The sequence below is a fragment of the Trichechus manatus genome, unplaced genomic scaffold (genome assembly GCF_000243295.1).
Source record: "Trichechus manatus latirostris isolate Lorelei unplaced genomic scaffold, TriManLat1.0 scaffold00054, whole genome shotgun sequence".
NCBI lineage: Eukaryota > Metazoa > Chordata > Mammalia > Sirenia > Trichechidae > Trichechus > Trichechus manatus.
The window spans coordinates 1,826,164-1,849,895 of NW_004443990.1; the positions used below are offsets into that span (position 1 = coordinate 1,826,164).

General features: G+C 36.3%; 1 protein-coding gene and 1 pseudogene across 1 annotated transcript in view; one reads left to right on the forward strand and one right to left on the reverse strand.

Annotated features, from left to right (window-relative positions):
• The window catches only part of PPM1D (protein phosphatase, Mg2+/Mn2+ dependent 1D), a 43,800-nt gene extending 28,777 nt beyond the window's left edge, over positions 1-15,023 (forward strand). The window contains exons 4-6 of the mRNA XM_004377842.2: positions 2,465-2,655; positions 7,893-8,135; positions 13,534-15,023. Of these exons, the coding sequence (XP_004377899.1) occupies positions 2,465-2,655; positions 7,893-8,135; positions 13,534-14,091 (992 nt within the window). The 3' untranslated portion in view covers positions 14,092-15,023. The remainder of the gene's footprint in view (positions 1-2,464; positions 2,656-7,892; positions 8,136-13,533) is intronic.
• LOC111820871 (60S ribosomal protein L31 pseudogene) lies at positions 85-2,607 on the reverse strand (annotated as a pseudogene).
• Positions 15,024-23,732: the final 8,709 nt, after the last annotated feature.

A 23,732-nucleotide genomic window follows, 5' to 3' on the forward strand; every position in this document is an offset into this window, starting at 1 on the left:
GTAGCACAGTGGTTAAGAGCTTAACTGCTAACCAAAAGGTTGGCAGTTTGAATCCACCAGCCGCTCCTTGGAAACCCTATGGGGCAGTTCTGCTCTGTACTGTAGGGTCGCTATGAGTCAGAATTGACTCGATGGCATTAGGTTTGGTTTTTTGTTTTTTTTTAAATAAAAATTGGCACCGTTTAGGCACTGATGATAGTGGTAAATTACTCCAGCACAAATGTAGCAGAGGTGCCTTCTAGTGGCTGCCTGCTGGAATTGCATGTGAGACTTGCAAATCATTTATTCTTTGAATAAATATTTATTGAGTGCAGTGTGTGCTGTGCTGTATGTACCAAGCGCATGCTGTTGGCCCTCATGGAGCTTACAGTCTGGTGAAGCAGATACGAATTCATCCAATGATCACAAAAAGAGCTGAAAAGCTGCAATGTTTAAGTACTTTGTATATGTGCTGATGAGAACTTAAAATAGGAGTATTTTATCTATCCAGATAAATTGGAGAAGTGATGTTTGAGTTGATAGTTGAACAATTACTAGGACTTAAAAGAGGAAGAAACTGTGTTCTAGACATAGGAATAGCATTTGTGAAAAGCTCTGTGATAGGAGGAAGCATGGTGAATATAAGGAGCTGTGACTGTGTAGCTGAAACAGAGATACAGGAATAAGAGGCATGGAATAAAATGAGAAAATATGCATCTTACAGGCTGTGGTAAAAAGTTGTGTCATTTATTAAGAGCAATAGTAAACTATTGCAAGGTTGGAGTGGGAGAATATAACTAGATTTGTGTTTTAAAAAGATTATTTTGGTTGTAGTGGTAAGAATGGATTAGAGGAAACAAACGTAGTTAGTTTAGGAGTCTACGTTAATAGTCTTGGTGACAGCTGATAGTAGCTTGGACTAGCTGAGATGGGGGAATGGAAACAGCAGGACACATGGATTTGAGTCATAACCTTTGTTTAAGAGGTAATCGAAGCCATGGGAATGGATGAAGTTGCCTAAGCAAGAATCTTCAAAAAATTTTTTTTACTATGAAAAAATTTTTTACTATTTTTTACTTTAAAATTTTTTTACTATTTTTAGTAAGAAATACAGTTTGTATTGTGACTCAGTACATACTACATACATATTTATGCATGATCAAAAGTTTCAAAAAACAGTACATACCTGTGTCAGTCAGGATCCAGTGAGGATCCAGTCAGGACACAGAAATCATGTAGTAATTTGAGCAGAGAAAGCTTAATACAAAGAACTATTAACTATAATGGGATGACCTAATGAGGGGGAAAGAGAACTATAAAAATACAGGAAAAGCAGATGTAAGGAACAGCCACTACCCCTAGGGCAGAGGCAGAATATCTAAGGAAGGAACAAATATGGAAGAACCTCTTAACCCCCATACTTTTTGTTAAATTTATTGCTGTACCTTACATCTGGTTTACTCTTATAAATAGAATATTTTTTTAAAATTATATTTTGTTTCTTGATGTTGTATAGAAATACAGTTGACTTTTATATGTTGGGTTTGTATTTAGCAGCCTTATTAAACTTTATTATCCTAATAATTTCTTTTCTATTTTCCATGTAGAAATCAAATTATCTACAAATAATGAGAGTTTTGTATTCTTTCTAATTCATATATTTTTAATTTCTAATATTTTACTTCACTGGGAGGGGCCTCTGGTATAGTAATGGAAGAGAAATGTTGATAGCAGGCATATTTTTCTTATTCTTTATTTTTAAAGGAATGCTTTTAACATTTTAATTTTAAGTAAGATACTTGCTATAGATTTCTGATGAATATTCTTTTATCACGTTAAGGGAGTTCCATTTTATTCCTAGTTTGCTAGGAAAGTTTGTTTTTCACATGAAGGTAGTTTTATAACTATTTTATAATCAGCTGTTAATTTTCATCCACATTGATCATCTGTAGGTTTTTGAAAGTGATGACATGGGTCACCAATGTATAGAGCTTGTTTGGTGAATCTTCATCCCCATTACGTTTTCTGGACAACTGTACATGGATATGGTATGGGACATTCCTTATTCCTTTGGGCCAGACAGCTTTGTTGAACCTGATGTCAGTGCACACATACTGCATTCCCATGCCTTTCAGGGAAAATTTCCGAATCTCCTTGAATGTCTGAGGGGCATAATTCTTGAAGCCCACTCCATGGATGCATGTGAATGTTGATGGTGTACTCTCTGGTCACCACTTTGTTGATAGCAGAATGGCTCTTCTTCTTGCCGTTCTTCTTTGCAGGGACCATTGTGCCAGGACCAAGTTGGAAAGGAAGAGTGCAAAGGATTTGCTAGGAAGTTTTTATCATGAATGAATTTTGAATGTTATCAAATCCTTGTCTGCATCTATTAAGATGAACATGTAGATTTACTCCTTTAATTTGTTAATGTTATACTGCTGGTTTGAAAATAATACTTCTTCCTTCTTCTGCTTCCTGCCCCCAGGTGATTTATGGAGCTATGATTTCTTCAGTGGTGAGTTTGTTGTGTCACCTGAACCAGACACAAGCGTCCACACTCTTGATCCCCAGAAGCACAAGTATATTATCTTGGGCAGTGATGGACTTTGGAATATGATTCCACCTCAAGATGCCATCTCAATGTGCCAGGACCAAGAGGAGAAAAAATGCTTGATGGTGAGAAGTAACTCAATAATTTGATTTTGTTTAAATTTTGCTCTGGTACTTTTGTCAGGGGTCTTGAATATGAACTAAAGATGTTCCCCTTGGATAATTTTTTGCATTTACCTTACCTTACCTGTATAAGCCCTGGTGGTGCAGTGATTAAATGTTCGGCTGCTAACCAAAAGGTGGGCAGTTTGAATCCACCAGCCATTGCTTGGAAACCCTGTGAGGCAGTTCTACTCTGTCCTGTAGGGTCGCTATGAGTTGGAATTGACTTGACAGCAATGAGTTTTGGTTTTTTACCTTTAGAGGTAGGTAAAACATAGACCTTGCAGCTCCCCATCACTAGTGGAATGATAGGAAATAAATAAAGGAAACTAGAAAACAAAACACACAGTCACTGACTTCAGTATGAACAGTCTTTGAATTTTGTTTGCCTGTGAAACTCCAATCCTTTTTTTTTTTTAATTGAGGTATAATTCACATACTATACAATTCACCCTTTTAAAGTATACAATTCAGTAATTCTTAATGTATTCATAAAGTTGTGCAACCATCACTACTATCTAATTCCAGAACATTTTCATAACGCCTCCACCAAACCAATACCCATTACCAGTCACTTGCCATTCCCCTCCTCCCAGCCCCTGGCAACCACTAATCAACTTTTCTGTCTCTGTGTACTTGCCTCTTCTGGACGTTTCATGTAAATGGGGTCATCCACTATGTGGGCTTTGTGTCTGGCTTCTTTCACTTAGCGTAATATTTTCAGAATCATCCACGTTGTAGCATTTATCAGTACATCATTCCTTTTTATGGATGAATAATATTTCATTGTATGATTATACTGTAATTTATCTCTTATCCACTGATAGACATTTGAGTTGTTTCCACTTTTTGGCTATTGTGGATGATGCTGCAATGAAGATTTGTGTACAAGTTTTTGTGTAGACACATGTTTTTAGTTCTCTTAGATATATACCTAAGAGTGGAATTGCTGGGTCACATGGTAATTCTGTGTTGCCTCTCCTTTCCTGATCAATTGTATATCTAGAAACATCTAGCAATGAGAAGATTCTTTTCCCTACTTCCTGACTCAGCTTGAAAATTGTTTTTCCTCTTCATTTTGAGTTTACTGTTGCCTGGTCACCATAAGTCAGCCTCACAGAAAAGAGCAGGAATAGACAAAGAAAGGAGATCCTGAATAATGCAGAGTGTCATTGAAGACAAGGAAAGAGAATTTTGGGGTGGTAGTCAGGAATGTCAAATGCTGTAAAGAAGTAGAGGCAGATGGATGAGAACAGAGTATTGGCTTTTTTAGTTAGGATGTTTTATTAGTGACCTTCAAGAATGAAGAGTTTCAAAAGAAGTGGTGAGGGCATTAAAGCAGATTGTAAGTGGTGATGGAGTACTTTGTGAGCCCAGGAAATAGATGTAGTGGGTGTTGAGTACTTTTTCAAGAAGACAAGGGAGTGTGCCATTGTTAGCTTGAAAACATAGGGTCTTGAAAGGGGTTTTGTAGTTAAGAGAAAGCTTGACAGTGCAAAAGAAATAAGAGATACTGGTAAGAGTGAAGGTCCAGAGACATGGAAACTACTGAAATCAAAGGCACAAGGGGACAAGTTATCCTTGAAAAAAATGGTCTTTCTCTAAGATGAGAGGAATGGTAAAGCTATATTTTGAAGTGAAAAGGAGGCAATTTGAACCTGTTTCAAATTGTCTCCATTCATTCACTCAACTAACATATCAGGTACTAGGCACCTGGGTACAAAAGTAGATAGACTATGATCCTTGCTCAGCACTTAGAATATTGCAAATAGAACATATAAATATCAATCCCACTAGTTTGTCAGTTCTTTAAGAACCACATCTCAATTCATCTCAGCCTCAGATCCTAGCATGTTGCCTTTGCACGTGGACAGTGATATCAGATATCAAAGAAAGATTATTAAAAAAGAGACTCTTTTGTCTGTTGGAGTTGGAATTGTTTAGTGATCTGAAAAAGAGAGACATTTCCGTAGTATGATGGAGACAAAAGCCATTTTGTGGTGGATTGAGGAGAACCTATTCATATGTAAGAAAACAAGTGTTATAAAAACTGAGAAGATAGGAAACTTGGGAAGATTGCATAAAGAAGTTTCATGGAAGAGAATGATATTTGAGTAAGTCTTAAAGGTGGGGATGAATTTTCCAGGTAAATAAGTCAAGGGAGGAGAGAGAAGCTTTCCAGGCAAAGGAAATACAATGTATAAGGTCAAGAAGGCCTTTTTGATGAAGGTGACATACTCAGATTTCAAGTGGTGTGACTGGAGGATAGGAAGCCTTGGAAGTGATGGGAGATGAGTAAGGTTTTGTAATGGTTTGTTGTGAAGTTAAGTCTTTATCATCAGACAGTGGAGAGTTATTGAAAACTCCATTTTAGATACACATTTTAGAAGACTTACTCATTGCAATGTGGAAGAGAAATTAGAAGATAAGATGGTAATGGATGTGAAAAGACCTATTTATTAGAAGCTATAGGAAAAAGAAAAACTTTGCCTTTAACAAAATTAAACTCTTACAGGATTGGCAATAAACAGAATGGGTGCTAGCAATGATTCGTGAAGGATCCCCAAAGAAGATGAATTTTGATAAGTGGACTCATAGTTATAAGGCCCATCACCTCACTTCACATGTTAATTCTTTCTTTTTGCCAGTGTTTCTGATCTGGTTTTGTTAATGATCTATTAGGCTTCCTCACTAGAGGCTGCTGTTGTATTTCAAATGAGAAATTTTGCAAGCTTGATCTAAGGCAGTGATAGTGACAAAAAGAAAAAGAACAGAAAATAAATATATGGGTGTTAGAATTGGCAAAAGGTGAGTTTTTAAGGAGGGAGAAAAAGATTACACCCAAGCAGCTAACTGAGGTGACTGGTAGGGCAGTTATCAAAAAGAGACACATTTTTTGGGAGGGTAGACAGTTCAGATGTAGGCATGCCTGTAGTTGGAAGTGTCTGTGGTTCATCCAATAGCAATGTTGTTGTTAGGTGCCATCGAGTCTGTTCTAACTCATAGCGACCCCATGTACAACAGAACGAAACACTGCCTAGTCCTGTGCCATGCCCACAGTCGTTATGCTTGAGCCCACTGTTGCAGCCACTGTGTCAGTCCATCTCGTTAAGGGTCTTCCTCCTTCTCGCTGACCCTGCACTTTACCAAGCATGATGTCCTTCTCCAGGGACTGATCCCTCCTGACAACATGTCCAAAGTATGTAAGATGTAGTCTCGCCATCCTTGCTTCTGAGGAGCATTCTGATTGTACTTCTTCCAAGATTTGTTCATTCTTTTGGCAGTCCATGGTGTATTCAATACTCTTTGCCAGCACCACAATTCAAAAGCATCAGTTCTTCTTCAGTCTTCCTTATTCATTGTCCAGCTTTTGCATGCATATGATGCAAATGAAAATACCAAAAAGTAGCAGTAGATATTTATAAATATTTGAGAGAAGCCTGGAAATGCTAATTTGGTAGTTAACAGGAGTTAATTAAAGCTATGGCAATATATAAAGGAACCAGGCGATATATGAAGGTGGCACAGTGGTTGAGCACTTGGCTGCTAACTGAAAAGTCGGCGGTTTGAACCCACTAGCTACTCCACGGGAGAAGGATGTGGCACTCCGCTTCTAATCTGCCTTAGAAACCCTATTGAGAAGTTCTACTCTGTCCTATCATGTGGCTATGAGTAAGAATTGATGGCAGTGGGTTTGGCTTTTTGATTATAGGGCAGCATATGAGATAACTTAACGAGAATATATAATAGAAGAATAGAAAAGGACACAATATAGGGGGAGCCAAATAAGCAGGATCCTAGTGGGCTGAGACAAAAATGTAAGAAGTAAAGATAGCTTATATAGATTACTGTTTCATGGAGCTTTGCTGGGAAGTGAAGCAGAGGTGCACTGAGAAAGTGAAAGGTAAGAGAGCCCTTTAGTGAATCCTCAGTGGGTAGTGTTTGGAGAGTGATGAAACGTGTGCCCTGGGGAATGTGATAGATTCATGAATTAGAGATCAATGCTGCCTTTCATCATCTCTTTTACAATTTATAACATCTCTGAAATTGGAATGCCTTTTCTAATTGATGACTTGGTGCATCACAGTTTAATTGGCAATGTTTTTTCTTTTGTGTCACATAAAATGATGCCTCCATAACCCAGGGCTCATGGTATTTCCACAGGAAAAATAAAATCACTGCTGGAAGCGCACTATATAAATAAACAATCCACTATGAAGAAAACGAGCTAGGTGATCCACTTAGGCAGGGAGTTAGAAAAAGAACATCAGAATAAATCCAAAAAAATAGAGGAAAATAATAAACAGCAGAAATTAATGACAGAGATTCACAAAAACCAAAAGATAGTTCTTTAAAAAAGGCAAACAGGCATGATTGATCTTTCTAAAACAAGCCAAAAAGCACAAAAAGAAGCTTAAGAGTGGACATAACTCCACTTAAAAATAGAGATTTTTTTTTGAGTCACAATAATACTAGAACAACTTTATGCAAAAGAATTTGAAAAATTAGACAAATGGCTAGTTTTCTAGAAAAATACAAAATACTAAAATTGACTCCTGAAGGAATAAACAGCTTGAATTAATTATAATCATAAAAACAGTTGAACTGGTTTTAAAATATACCTACAAAAACAGACACTGTTCTGTTTCCATTAATCTAGCTTTCTTGTCCCCCCTTACCTTCTCATCTTTAGTCTAGGGTAAATGTTAACCTTTTAATTTAAATGTTGTCTTTTAATTGCAGAAGCCCTTAATTTAGGAGGAAACTGGCTCTTTGCAATGAGGTTTTTTTTGCTGTGCCTGTTTATCTTGTTTCTAAATAATGCTCATCTATTATAACTTAATGTTTAATTCCATTTTAGATTATGCTTGCCTAATTTTTATGTAACTTTTCCAAATTAAAGTTACAGTGAAGACCAAGTTTCTTGCTACCGAAAATATAAAAATAAATGGAAGAAATGTAGCCACATGATAAAGCCTTGTTTTATTGTATTTTAAAAATTTTGTGTATTTGTAACAGAACAAAAATTTAGAGCAGTACTATTTTAACATAGTTATGGAAAAGTGTGGATAATGATTGAAATTTTGGAATTTTTTTGTTACTTTTTTTCCACATTGAACACCCAATTTTTAGTTTGATTCAGATGTATAACAACTAAATCTGATTTGTTATCTTCGTTCTGCTTATTGTTGTAAATACAGGGTGAGCATGGACAATCTTGTGCCAAAATGCTTGTGAATCGAGCACTAGGCCGGTGGAGGCAGCGTATGCTCCGAGCAGATAATACTAGTGCCATAGTAATCTGCATCTCTCCAGGAGTGGACCTCCAGGGCAACTTCAGCAATGAAGATGAGCTCTATCTGAACCTGACTGATAGTCCCTCCTATAATAGTCAGGAGACCTGTGTGATGACTCCTTCCCCTTGTTCTACACCACCAGTCAAGGTATATAAATCTATAATATTTTAAGTTCTGTTTTAATAGTCAGAATTTCTTTGGTTAATGTTGCCTGAAAATGGTTTTCAGATTCTTTATATAATAGAACTTGTTAACTAGGTTCAAGAAAGTGATGGATCTTTGTCAGGTAACTTAATGTGAGAGAGCCACCTTCACGCCAGTACTAATCTGAGTGCCAGCTGTGTGCATAGCACCTAATAGAAAGGTAATTAGATATGGTCTCTGAAGAATATTCATGTTTGGAATTTACTAATCCCCTTCCAATACTATAAATATTTGTAAAGCATTTAAAAGTTCATGAAGCATTTTTATATATATTTCATTTGAACCTCATAATCTGGGGAGGTAAATAGTGCAGGTATTATTCCCATTTTATAGACAGTAAGACTGAGAATAATTAAACAGTTTGAACAAGGTCTTATAAATCAAGATTGAATTGGATTTAGGATATCAGAACTTACTACTGGTTGTCTTTATATTACATCATTCCCGTTTCTTATTTGTGTTAATATTGAATGAGTTTAAGATATGCTGTGAAATAAGCAAACTTAAATGGGTACTATATCTCCCTTTTACTGATTTGCTAAGAACAGAAATACTTGGTTGTGTTTTCATACCAATTTTTTTCTACCAAAATTTAGTAATTTTTATAAGTTCTTTGATATAAAGCATGACTGACTGGCCTTCTGAGAATGTTGTTTTCAGAAGACTGACCATTAAAATGGGAACAACGTGGAATTTTATGTCGTATATTCAGGCAATTTTTTAAGGTATCAGAGCTATGAAGTACAGAAAACTTTAACTTTGGCTATTGTGATCCTGTAGGCAGTACCTGAAATTTTATTATTACTCTTTTGCTTCCCTTCACTTCACATATATATGGCAATTTAATTTTCCTTATGTGGAATCTTTATTTCCATTTAGAAATTGACAGATCATTTATTTTGTACTGATTTTCTTTAAGGAATCACTTGTCAAAGCTTTCTTTTCTTTGAAAACCCTTGAATAATGCAGTTTGAACCTTTTGGAGACTGTTCATTCTCTTTTCAGAGTTGTGAAGGAGTTTATGCTCATTTGAACAATTCCCTAATTTCTAATGTCTTTGAATAACTGACCTTTTGGCAGAATAGAGAAGGAGGCATTAGGGTGGGGTGAGGGTGAGGGGACAGAGGATATGGTGATAGAAGTGAATGTTCATAATATTGACCTCAAATAAAAAATATAGCGATTTGCTAATTGGTGTTAGTAATACTGTACTTAAAGTACATGTTTTTAACATTATTTCTAAAATTCTGAGAAGTAATGACTTGTCTAATGATAATACTAAAGTAAAGAACAGCAGGGTTATGTATACAGGTAGTCCCCAACTTACGACATATTTGAGCTATGTTGCTCTGTGCTTATGACTGTCTTTTTTTTCTTTTTTTGGTAAAACTTACCGTTAGTAATATGTTGCAGCATGTAATTTGCTGATGTTTTCATTCTCTGATGTTAACTCACAGATGTTCAATTTTATGATTTACTGTTTAAAACACTGCTGGATTTATAAAGGTACTGATAATAAAAGGCAATGATAATGAAAACTAAAAAAAAAGATGAAGTATTTAACTTAAGTCAGAACTGATTTACGGAGTTGTTGGAATGGAAACCCATCATAAGTTGGGGACTACCTGTATGCTAATTTATATGCAGGCATGATTATTTGTTAACCAATTGGCCTCACCCAAATATGGGAAAAGAGTCATTCAGAATGATTAGTATTATTGGCTCTGACCCGAGAAGTAATAAAGGCAAATTTCTGTCCAAGGAATTTTTTTTTTGTTTTATTTACCTTAATTGGTTTAAAGGTGAGTACTCATAAGTCCCTCAGATTAATTTCATTGTTATAGCTATTCCATGTTTTATAACATCTAGATAAATATAGGAGCCCTGGTGGCACAGTGGTTAAGAGCTCGGCTGCTAACCAGAAGGTCAGCAATTCGAATCCACCAGCCGCTCCTTGGAAACCCTGTAGGCAGTTCTATTCTGTCCTGTAGGGTCACTATGAGTCAGAATCGACTCAACAGCAACAAGTTTAGTTTAGATAACTGCAATGACATTTTGGTTAATTTTGAATAGTTTTAAAGACTTACCCATATTTAGACTAGGCATTTGAGACTAGGTTTGTCTAAGTGTAAACATCTCTACTTCTGTTTGAATCCTAATGTAAATTAATAGATCTTTGTTTTGGGGTGGTTATAGTAGAAATACCTCTGTTCAACTGAAACAATACTATAGCACACATTTCTTTCTCCATCCTTTCTTTAGAATGAAACTAAATTTAGCTGTGTTTTACAAGCCAAGAAGTATAGGAACGAGGGATAGGGAAGAGAGAGAAAATTCTCTCAGAAAATTAGTACTTAGTTGTGTTGTAGGCACAATGTGTGAATAGTTGTATAATATTATAGGATAGAAGGCATGAACATCTTGAGGAATTTTATTTGAGCTAATTAGTACATGTAGTTCATAAACCACAATTACTTTGATCTTGTTGCTAATAGGACTGTCTTTGTAAAAAAAAATTTTTTTTTAAGGTGTGTATTTTTAAGGGGTAATCTCTAGAGGATCCCTGGTGGTGCCATGGTTAAGCGCTCAGCTGCTATCTGAAAGGTTGGCAGTTCAAACCCACTCAGCTGCTCTGTGAGAGAAAAGACCTGGTGACCTGCTCCTGTAAAGATTACAGCCTAGAAAATCCTATAGGGCAGTTCTACTCTGTCACATGGGGTTGCTGTGAGTCAAATTTGACTCAACGGCACCCAACAACAACAATGACAATCTTTCTACATCACGTAAATGTTTTATGAACTTGGGAAAAGGCTTAGCAATACAAATAATTAATTTGGGTAAGTCTAAAAAAGCAGTTGCCTGTGCTAACAGATGCAATATATTCCCACAGAATGCCAATAAAAAGAGAAGGTAAAGGAAAAGTTCAAGGAGGAAGTAGGGGGGAAGAGAAGCCAGCACACCTGTAGTGTCAGAATAAGTATCAGTGAATTTAAAAAGACACAGCACAACAGAAATTACAATAAATTGTCTTAACTCTGAAAATGTTCCACTGTTTTTCTTTTATAGAGAAATTTCATCTAACTTATAACCTTGTTATCCATGCTAAGGCAATATGTTTTGTTCCTATAAATGGCTTGATGAGTACCTTTTTCTTGTGCCTAAATTAGTAATATGAGATTAGCAGTAGGAAGCCTTCTCTCTACAGAATTTATCTGCTCCTTGGTCATGTTGCAGTTTCTTTTTCTATATTAATACAGCATTAACTCTTGGTCAACAATTATGACTAGATATATTTTTCTTTGATTACTTGGAATATACCTATGACTAGGTTAGGCATTCGAATCAACCTAATGCCAAAGGGGTAAACTTGAATACAGCTTTTGTTGTTGATATTATTGAAAGAGATATGTAAATGTTCTAGAGCAGTGACTGTTCTGTTATCCTTAATTCATCATCTGTACTATGAAATAAGGTTGCTGGCTCAACAACACGTAAGAATGACAGATTACAACAGATAAGAATAATAACCTTGCAGTGTAAAATTTAAAAGTGAACCAATGACTTCAGAAAGAAAGAATATATTCTTAATAAAAAAAAGAGAAGCCATGTATTTTGGGCTGTACCAAACTAGGAAGGAGGATTTCTGTATCCTTTTCTCATCTCCAAACTCCACTGGACCTAAAGTCAAGGTATTTTTTTCAGTAAAGCATGTTCACATCAATGGTTAGATTGAAATTCTTTTAAAAACAAGATTCTAGATTCTTGAAGCCTTCAATTTTCCTTTAGACTCATTAAAGGCAACATGCTTATAAATATACTTTTATATAGCAATTTTTAGAAGAGTGTTTATTCCTAGGGAATTTTATATTAAAGGAAGACCAAGTAATGTGTTTACTTCAGTTACCACTCTATAAAAGGGTTTACTTGGGCCCTTCGGAATATATGAATATCTTAATGAATTTGATTAAGAGAGTGTCCAGTTGAGGGACATGTTACATAGTTGGGAGAGAGATAGTATTTATGCTTAAATCCTGTTTTTTGAGAAACTATTAAGACAGTGATTTTATAAAATATTACCACTTTGGAAGGTTTGAGTTTGATAGGAGGAATGTTCTTTTTTGTCTGGAGATAGGAGGATATTGTGAGTATATGTAGATCTAGAACAGTACATTTAAAGCAGTGGTACATATCTGAATCACCTTGTGATGCTTTTTAAACCAATACCTGAAAGTTCCCCAGGTGATTTTCATTTGTATCTTCAATTGAGAGTTGCCCTAACCATAGGGTCCCATATGCCCTACTGCCCCACTTCTCTCAAATCACAGAACTGTGCCCAGTGTTTGGGGGATGGATGCAAAACAACATTCATTTAAGTTTTCATTAGGACAGAGTTGCTTTAATATTGGACTTCACATATTCCACACTTTTAAATATTCAGAAATTAAAATTTAGTAGGAAATTGCCAAGAAACAAATGCAAACCAAATTTGTCATTTATCCTAGTGTAAATCCCTCTGCCCTCACAATGGTTAAATTACCAAAAAATTAGGATGTTAATTGCTTCTTAAAACAATTTTTTCATGGTCCCTATGGAACAAATAAGCCTTTTGTACAAAACAGAGCTATTTCAACAGCATTTTGTTGTTGCCATGTGTGAAATAAAAATGTAAACGGGGTATGATACTCTTGATCTTTTCCACGTTTGGGTTCAGAATGAATGGGCAAGGGCAGTGGTAGAGTAAATGTGTGCTTATGGTTATTTTTAGTCCATTTTGAAGTCTTGTTCCTTAAAGTATCCTCTTTTTTGTTACCTGGCAATAGATAGAAAATACTTGTGATCACATGAATTTTAACCTACTTGGATAGATTAGTTTTTTATTTTTTATTTCCTCTATTACCCGGAGGAGCCCTGGTAGCACAGTGGTTAAGAGCTCAGCTGCTAACCAGAAGGTTAGCAGTTCGAATCCACTAGCCGCTGCTTGGAAACCCTATGGGACAGTTCTACCCTGTCTTATAGGACAGTTCTACTCTGTCCTGTGGGGTCACTATGAGTCAGAATCGACTCGATGGCAACGGGTTGGGTTTGGCTTGGTTTTATTACCCTGAAGACAGGGTTCAGTGTAACTGTTAAACCTTTATATTGCTTTTTCTCATCCAGGTCTCCCCCATTGAGCCTTACACATAATTTAGTAAATATGTGTTAAATGAATGAGTAAATTTATAAATGAATATCATTTTCTTCCATCTTAATGGCTTCATACAGATCCTAATACTACATGCTATGGATTTGTCGAATTCTAGGATAAATTGTTTCTTACTTTGTTTACTTCCTTGTTTTTCAGTCACTGGAGGAGGATCCATGGCCAAGACTGAACTCTAAGGACCATATACCTGCTCTTGTTCGTAGTAATGCCTTCTCAGAGAATTATCTAGAGATCCCAGCTGAGATAACTCGAGGGAATGTCCAGGCTATAGTCATACCCTCAAAAGATCCAGAGCCACTTGAGGAAAATTGCACTAAAGCCCTGACTTTAAGAATACATGATTCTTTGAATAATAGTCTGTCAGTTGGCCTTGTGCCTACAAATTCAACAAACACCATCATGGACCAAAAAAACTTAAAGATGTCAACTTCTGGTCAAATGAAAGCCCAAGAAGTTGAAAGAACCCCCCCAGCAAACTTTAAAAGGACATTGGAAGAATCCAACTCTGGCCCCCTTTTGAAGAAGCATAGACGAAATGGCTTGAGTCGAAGTAGTGGTGCTCAGCCTGCAAGCCTCCCCACAACCTCGCAACGCAAGAACTCTGTTAAACTGACCATGCGACGCAGACTTCGGGGCCAGAAGAAAATTGGAAATCCCTTACTACATCAGCACAGGAAAACTGTTTGTGTTTGCTGAAACAGAGCTGGGAAATGGGTTTTTTCCAAACTTAGGATATAAGAGGGCTATTTGAAGTTGGTGCAGAAGTTGAACTTTTTTAAGCGGAGAAAATAAAAAGAGTACATAGTTTCACTTTTTGGAATTCAACAGTTTTATCCTAGCCTTGTACTTGCTTGTATTATAAATGTGAATTTTATAGATGTTAGGGTATAAGTTGCTGTAAAATGTGTGTAAATTTGTATCCTTTACACAAACTCAGTCTCTTACTCTGATACACAGTAATTGTGACAACAGGGCTAAATGTTTAAAAATTAAAAGACTCTATTAGATTTTAGAAATATGTTTAAACTTTTTAAAATGCTTATTTAAAATTTGTATAAACCACTCGTGATTCGATCTAGGCAACTTTTTAAACTAAATTATTAAGCAAACTGGAAAAGTGATGTATTTTCATAGTGACCTGTGTTCCACTTAATGTTTCTTAGAGACTACTAGTGTCTTTTAAAAAATATTTTTTATTTCTAATTTAATAATTCAGAACTAAAATTTTCATAGAAGCAGAAGTGTTGAGCCATGCTGAAGTAGCTGGATGTTAGTCTCGTCCCAATTAAAATACTATGCAGTATCTTATTTCAGTAGCATTCTTCTAAAACATTAATCATCATATAAACTCACCAAATCCCTATTTTGGAGTAAAAGAAGGTGTGTTTACGTAAAAAAATGCCCGTCTCAATCATCCCAGACATTCAGTGGCATTAATAGGTCTTAAAGTAGTTACCCTATTCTAGTGTTTGGCTTAAAATACGTGAAGTTTTTCTTGCTCTTTCAATAACAGATGGTGCTGCTAATTCCCAGCGTTTCTTAAATTATTTTATATCGTACAGTTTTATCGATTATTTGGATATATGTTTGTTCATCTAATAAATCGTGAACTGTTCCTGATGTTGCTGGATTTTTGTTGTTGGTTTGTTTTAATGGTATATATCACCTCTCTGTTGTGCCATGATCATATTTTACATTAATACCTTAAATTCATGTAATGTTCATTTTTATTTTAATATAGAATGGAAACAGGCTAAATTTCCAACAATAAGAATATGGTTAAATCAGTTACGGTTTATTTAAAGCATTTGATGAAATATTATATAGCAATTTAAAATGAATGAAACACTGTATACTTTGGTAATATAGGAATAGGAAAAAGGAACTAACACTGAAACACTAAGAGTATATCATTTTGGGGTGGTAAACTACAATAAGAAATTTTTGAGAATTTATGTATTTTTATTCATTGAGAAATTGAAGAGTTAACTAATTCATTCAGCTTTTATTGTGCACTCACACTATGCCAGGAACTGTGCAGTTGGAAGCATACCAGCTTTCCATAGGAGGACTGATTGGTGGTCTAGGTAAAACATTACTTTGTGGCTGGTTTTTTTTGAAAAGGATTTTTGGATACTGAAGAGTTTATTTTTATCAGATCTTTCTAAGGAAAAGACATCAGCTGGCAGACACTTTTGGAGTCTATTGTGAAGAACTTTTCCATCTTTTAGACTTATGATACCATCCTAGCAGCACCAAAGAGAAATTCAGCAAATCTGAATGTATACTAAAGAAAAGAAAATTCATTTAGCTATTTTTCACTTTTTCTGCCAGTGGTTCTAAAGAAAATAATCTTATTAAATTTTTTATTTGATTAGAAAAATCAATTTTTTACATGAAAAAGTCAGCATTAATTCTTTCATACATCACATTATTTTTTAGTGCAGTAGAGTTCAATTCCATATCACACTAGTAGCTACCTAATTTTGGAAACCTTTTTAGTTTGAGACAGTTAATTGCAAATGCTAAAATCACCTTTTTTCTGTGTCTATTCTTAGGGCTGTGGCTAGGCTTATTTTTTTAAGGAAGTTGAAGATGTTATGTAATCACAAATAATGTTTTGATGTTTCTATTAGTATTTTGAGCCCTGGTGGCGCAGTGGTTAAAGAGCTATGGCTGCTAACCAAAAGGTCTGTAGTTGGAGTCTACCAGCCACTCCTTGGAAACCCTATGAGGCATTTCTACTCTGTCCTATATGATTGCTGTGAGTCTGAATCGACTCAACAGCAATGGGTTTATTAGTATTTTATTAACCTTTTGCCGATGTAAAACGTAAATCAGTAGTATAATGCATGATCGAAAATTCATGACGTATGAAACAGCACATAATGAAAAGCCTTCAGGCACACTACTATGCATGTGTTTATCTCCTGAAGATTTTCCACATCAGTGTATCAGGCAGACTCCTTGTTCTTTAGTATTCCAAACCAAACCTGTTGCCATCGAGTCGATTCTGGCTTATAGTGACCCTACTGGGCAGAGTAGAACTGCTCCATAGAGTTTCCAAGGAACTGCTAGTGGGTCAAACTGCCAACTTTTTGGTTAGCAGCTGAACTCTTAACCACTGGGCCACCAGGGCTCCTTAGTATTCTAGTCAATGGATATGTTATTTAACTATGCCATTATATAACCAGGTGCACATACTGGTTCTTTTCAATATTTTTGCAGACCTAATAATTCTTAATCTATGTTATCTTATGCTTCAAAAATTATTTATTGGTTATCTATTGCTGTGTAACAATACCCCAAAATTTAACAGCTTAAAACAACAAACATCATAGTTTCTCAGGGTCAGGAATCTGGGTGTGACTTAGCTGGGTTACAGTTTCATGTGGTTGCAGTCAAGATACCAACCAGGGCTACAATCATCTGAAGGTTTGATAGGCTAGAGGAACTGCTTCCCACAAGGTTCGTTCATAACAGCTGTTGACAGGAGGCCTCATTTACTTGCCACATATGCCTCTTCACTGTGCTGCTTACAACATGGCAATTAACTTTCTCTCATAGCAAGCAATAGCAGAGAGCAAGGCAGAAGCCACCATGTCTTTTATAACCTAGCCTCAGAAATGTCATTCCATTAATTTTGCTATATTTTATTGGTCACATGGACCAAATTTGATAGAATATGGGAGGGTATGAATACTAGGATATGGCATTGGGGGCCATCTTGGAGGCTGGCTATCACAATCTAAAAGTTTAAAAGCATTAATCACGTAAATATAGGCTAGCACTGCTTTCATAAGCATGTAATAGGCATGTTTTGGTAACAGCATTAATGCATAATGCTATTTTTCATGATCTTACAGATATCTGGATGATGGCTCTAATGGGATAAAGCATTTTTGTGAAAAATTTTCCCCAGAATATACTATGCCACTAACAAAAGTCAAAAACTTAAATTTTAATCTTTGAGACAAAAAAATCGGCAGTATTAATGGTTGCATTCGTGATTATAGTATACATACTTAACCTTTATAGTCTACTTAGTATTTCATCATTTCATGTGGAATGTGGAAACCTTACCACTCTATAACCCTTTCCTCTTTATGTTATAGTTGTCATATATCAGACTCTATCAGACAATGTTAGAATTTCTTTTTTTTTTTTTTTAGCGAAGAGAAGTTTATTTTCTCACAATCAAAGTAGGCTAAAAGTCCAAATTCAGGGTGTCAGCTCCAGGGGAAGGCTTTTTCTCTCTGTCGGCCTTCTCATCAGTGTTCCCCCGTACTAGGAGCTTCTCGGTGCAGGGACCCCAGTCCAAAGAACGCACTTGGCTCCTGGCACTGCTTTCTTTCTTTTTTTTTCTTTAATATTTTATTGTACTTTAGGTGAAGGCTTACAGAACAATGTTAGAATTTTTGCTATCAATAATCAAATATATTTTGAATAACTGAAGAGGAGAATAACAGTCTAATTACCATTTCTGTTGCTTCTTTCTTCATTGATATTCCAAGTTTCCTTTTGGTATCATTTTCTTTCAGCCCTTTAAAAAATGTGCCACTTCTGGCCTCGATGGTTTCTGATGAGAAGTCTACAGTTATTCAAATTATCCTCTTTAGGCAATGTGTTATTTTTCTCTGGCTGCTTTTAAGATTATTATTTTTCTTTGTCTTTAGTTTTCAGCAGATGTGTCTCTGTGATTTTCTTTGGGGCTTTCTTGTTTGGGGTTTTGTGAGCTGCTTGAATCTGAAGGTTTGTGTCTTTTACCAGACGTAGATTTTCAGCCTTTTTTTTCTGAAAATAACGTTTTTTTTCAGACCACATTCTTTCTCCTCTGTTTCTTTTTACAATCTTTGTTTTTCCTTTTGTTAGAACTTTAGTTATTATATTTTTTACTTCTAAATTTTCCATTAGGCTCTTCTTTGTATCTCTTCTTTCTTTGCTGAGATTGTATATTTTTCCATTTATGTTAAAAGTGTTCATGATTGCTTGTCAGCATTTTTATAGTATCTGCTTTAAAGTGTCAGATAATTCCAACATCTGTGTCATTTAGGTGTTGGCATCTGTTGATGGTTTTTTCAGTTCACAATGGCAAAAACCATCAACAGATGCCTGGTTGTTTGTATACCATGTATTTTGGGTTGTATGCTAGACATTTTGAATATTATGTTATGACACTCTGGGTTTTGTTTAACTCCTATGGAGAACATTGATATTTTTGTTTTAATAGGCAATCTGGTTAGGTTCATGCTGCAAGTTCCAACCCACCTTCTGTGGGCTGTGGTCCATTGTCAGTTTAGTTTTCAAAGCCTTTGCCGTGCTATTCTTTATATCCCTTGTGTGCACCCTCCTGCGGCTAGTCTGAGACCAGTGGTCTATCTGCCAGTTCAGTTCTCAGAGTCTTTGGCATGCTGATTAGGATCAGATCCACACTCGATGAATTTATGGGATCACTTTCCTGAACTCTTCCCTCTCTGCAGTCTTCCTGATTCTTTCCTGTTCCCTGAGGCTCACCTTTTCGGTCCTCTAGCCACAAAGTTGGGGTTTTAGGTGCCATGTACTTTCACCACAGGAGTCCCTGGGTTTGGCAAATGGTTAAGTGCTTGACTACTAGCCAAAAGGTTGGCAGTTGGAACCCACAGAGAAGCTTTAGGAGATAGTCCTGGTGATCTGCTTTCTAAATGTCACAGCCTTGAAAACCCTATGGAACAGTTCTATTCTGCACACTTGTGGTCACTATGAGTCAGAATCAACTCCACAGCAACTTAACAACTTTCACCACCGCCCTAAGTCTAGGAAAAAACAGCTTAAACATCTTTCTGTCTCAGTCCTCGTCTATAAAATGTGGATAATAATAGTACAGTGACTGACACATCAAGCTTGATAAATCTTAGCTAATATTATTTTTATTAAATTCTTAGCTTCTCAAAATTGTTACTACAATGGTTTTCTCAGGTTTAAAAGCAGTTTTTATCCAGGTAGATGTGTATATGAGAAAGGCAAATCATGCCCTGGGTATTATTCAAATAGTTGATTCAACTAATTTTTGGTCCTTGTCAGTAGTTTTACTTTCTGGTATCTTTAATTATAACTATCAGCTCCAGGTTCCAGGATAAATAGTTGGGGTTTTGACATGTAATTGTTTCGGTTAGTGAATAGATCATTATGGAGAATAGAAATGGAACAAATAATCCCTTCTGTTAATCAGCTTACATTTTAGCTAGAGAGACAATAGAATTATACATGAATCAACTAGAAAGCAGTTACAAAGTAGTACTAATATGTCATAGATAAAGGGTGACCATACTTCACAGTTTGCTTGGGATAGTCCTGTTCTATTTTTTTTACTTGTTTGTTGTGTTTGTGTTTGGTGTGATTTTAAATAGAATCTCATTTCACAGAAGTGGCCTGGTTAGGATAACAAATTATATGGCCAATTTATAGATACTACTAGTTAGTTTCAGAGGATAAAAAAAAAAAAAGAAAATAATCACCATGCATGTCTTCAGGAAGTTTGCTCGACCTGCTTTATGTTAGGCCTGGAAGTGGGAAGGAGCAGAGTGGGTCTTCAGAGAGCTATGGGTTAAATTGAGAGGACCCACATAATAAGCAACAGAAAAGACTTAGAATTTTGAATAGAAATTGTGGGAAAATACTGTTATAGAAACCACAGTTATCTAGTAATATGCAGGACAGACAAATGGCAGGCACAATTGTAATAAATAGATATGAGGAGATGTGACCTTGGATTATGTTGGTTTTGCTTTTCTACAGATTTTTGAATTCTATTTTTTAGGAGATTACTACAAAAGATAGTGTTTAAAAATTACAATCTAATATAGAATGCACTGAAGTTCATATAGTGAATAATTAATATATTTTCACTTCACAATCAGAGGACTTTAGAGAGATAGACTTTTTAACCTGTTTTTCCTTTTACTTCACTGAAAATTAAAATATTAATATTAACCACAGGAAAACAATTATTTCAATGCTGCTGAAATTCCATGATAATTATCCAACCGTTTTTGGTGGCCAGGGTTAAGTGAAGCAATGACTTGCTTGAGGCTAAAAAAAGAATCCTAATCATTCCAAAACAAAAACACACAACAAAGTCCAAGCTGACCTTGAAATATGGTTTGCATATGGATAGTTCCCTGGGGACTTTTGTTTTTGATCCACAGGGCAATAGGAGAGGCAATCTTAGTCATTAGTGATAATGGGCCATGGTAACCAAACCCATTGCAGTTAAGTCCATTCCGACTCATAGGGACCCTACAGGACAGAGTAGAACTGTTCCATAGGGTTCCCAAAGCTGTAAATCTTTATGGAAGCAGACTGCCACATCTTTCAGAGTGGCTAGTGGGTTCGAACTACCTATGTTTCAGCTCAGCAGCTGAGCACTTTTAACCACTGCTCAACCAGCGCTCCTCAATGGGCCATGGTAGCAGTTTGAAAAACAACTCTGGCCATGAAGTCACTGTTTTCTACCAAAAATGAGTTTCTTATCTGGTCCCTCAGTCACAAGAACAGTTTGTTGAGGAGTATGCCCATGTCTTAATACTCTGAAGTGATTCACAGGCTGGCTATATGTACTGAGCACCCACAAGTTACTTCCATTAAAAAATATGGTCACTGTAGCTTTTATTTTATCTCTAGCTAAAGGCTCATGACAGAATCTCACACTATCTTCAGGGAGAAGATGCTGGATAGAAGTAGTTGGTAGTTCATTTGAGGAAATTCCTAACTGGTTCTGAGAACTTTAATTTACTCCTCATAAAAATCCTCTTTGTACATTTTACAAAGGATGAAACCTTTTTTTTTTTTCATGGTTTAACTCAAATTTAATTTTCTGATGCTCCAGGAAAGTAACCATTCATAAGTTTTAAGAGAAGACGGTGCATCCACATTAGTTTACAGTTTTGCAGTGATTTTGCTCAATTACTTTGACAAGTGTTATATCTTTTTTGATTAGCATCACTCTGAGAATTAAGGTTGTATAAATCCTAAACGCATTAACACTTGCAAAAGTAGGGAACACTAACACCTCAATTTAATCAAATACTTTTCATGATGTATTTTGTCCTTCAATAGTCCTGCAGAAAGCCTAATTTTTAAAGTAAAATTTAGTACCTGAAATACTGAACAGTTTTAATGATATGATGTAGATTGTACTAAAAATGAATACAAACAGTAAATTCATATGTCAGTGTATTGATTTAAGCCTGCACTTTCATTCCAAACACATACCTGATTGTCATAGTTTAACAATTAATATAAATGTGGTAACCCTGTTGCTGTTGAGACAATTTCAACTCATAGCGAACCTATAGGACAGAGTAGAACTGCCCCAGGTTAGAATGAAACCTTTTTAATGGCACAGAAATTCACCTCCACTAGTGTTCATCCTATCTGTAATGGAATCACTCAGTTGCTCAAGCCCAAAACAGAGACATCAATGTTGATTCTTCCTTTTCCTTCCACCCCACATCCAATCCATCATCAAGTCATTTTAATTCTCCCTTCCAAATATATTCTGAAATTGACTACTTTTCATCACCTGTATTGCTTCAATTCTAGGCCAAGTTCTAGGCCTCATCTTTCATCTGGTCTACTGAAATAACCTCCCAACCTGACTGTTGTCCCCTTCTCCCCCAACAGTTTATTCTCTAGTAATCTTTTAAAATGTGAATATGGTCATGACACGTCCTAGCTTAAAGTCCTCCAATAGATTCTCATCTTAGAACAAAATTGAAACTCCTTATTAGTTCTGTACAAGACCATACTCCATCTGGCCATTACTTGCCTCTCCCAACTAGTTTGCAGTCACTCTCACCTTAGTTCATGCTGCCTAAGCCATATTGGTTTTCTTGTTTTTCCCAAAACTCCTTCCCTTTTTAGATCATTCCTTTACCTTTATCTGGGCTGCTCTCTCCAGAGCAGCTTTCTCACATACTTCATTCTTTATTCAAATGTCATCTCCTGAGAGACCTTCCCTGACTGCACTACCCTCGGCCATCTCCCACCTCTCTTTACCTGATTTCTCTCTCTCTCTCTCTCCTTTCTTTAGCATTTAACAGTACGTACTTGAACTGTTCTGCTTGTGTGTTTCTGTCTTCCCACCAGAATGTAAATTAGCCGGCTAAGGGCAAGCACGTTGGTTGATTTGTTCACTGCTGTCTCCAGAACCTGCCTGGCACTCAAATATTTGTTGAATAAATGAGTGTTTTCAGGGCTGTTAAGTGTTGAAGGAGACAGAACAATTTGAAAGCCTTAGTCTACCAATGTCTATGAAGAGTTTAACCTTCTAGTTAGGGAAAATGAAATATACACAAGAGAAAAACTCAAGCAAACACTTCAAAGGCAACAGAGAAATAAGCCAGTGATAGACACAAATAACAACAGAGGAATTCAGAATACTGAAAGATCTCTTCTTTAGTAGGTTTAATGTAGGAAGCAAATTTCAAAAGGAAGATCAGGATGGGAATTTGTGGGGTGGAAGATGAACATTAAAAACATTTTATTAGTCCACATTCAAATATTAGACTGACAAATGAGACACTTGGGTATTCTATTTATTGGCAATGATCAAGCAAATGGGTGGATTCTTGGCCACAGCTATATATCCAGCCCCTGATAAACTGCATATTTTCCGTCAGGTACTTCCTATACAAAACCATACCCCCTTCCACCGTGCTAAAACCTTTTTTATTTTTACTGCTGTATCAACTAGTTCCTTACAAAAAATATATCTACAAATATGCCATATCCTCATGAGACTGTTTCATTAAATGTGATAATACATATTAAGTGCTTTGTTAGGACTGTGCTGGGTGTTCATTTTAACAATAACTGTTATTACCATCCACAGAAGAGAAATCTAACTGACGAATGACGCCGGCGAGATTTCGTTCCTCAAAGGGAGATGGAAACTGAGGTAAGAAAAGAAATCAGGCGTGGTCCACAACTCCAGCTCAAATTGACAAGATTATCGGCCGCGCCCGTCACTCAGATCAACCGCTCCTTCGGTCCAGTGTTGCCCACAGGGTCGTGGCAGCCTAGGTTCCCGGAAGATAAACACATCGAAAAAGGCGGGGCAGAAGGCGGGTTCGGGATGAGTGAGTGGCCAGCTAAAAGTGATTGGCAGCTGCCATGTGCACGTGCTTTGAGCTTCGAACCAGCTGTCGCGAGAATTCGATGTAAACAGACTAGTTCCTCTGTCCTCTGGCCCGGGTAGGGTGGACAGGAGTCTGGAGCATGTTGATTTTCTGAAAAAGCCACGAAGGTGTCGTCTGCAAAGAAAACAGGCATGTCTATAACTCCTCCCCATTTGCCTT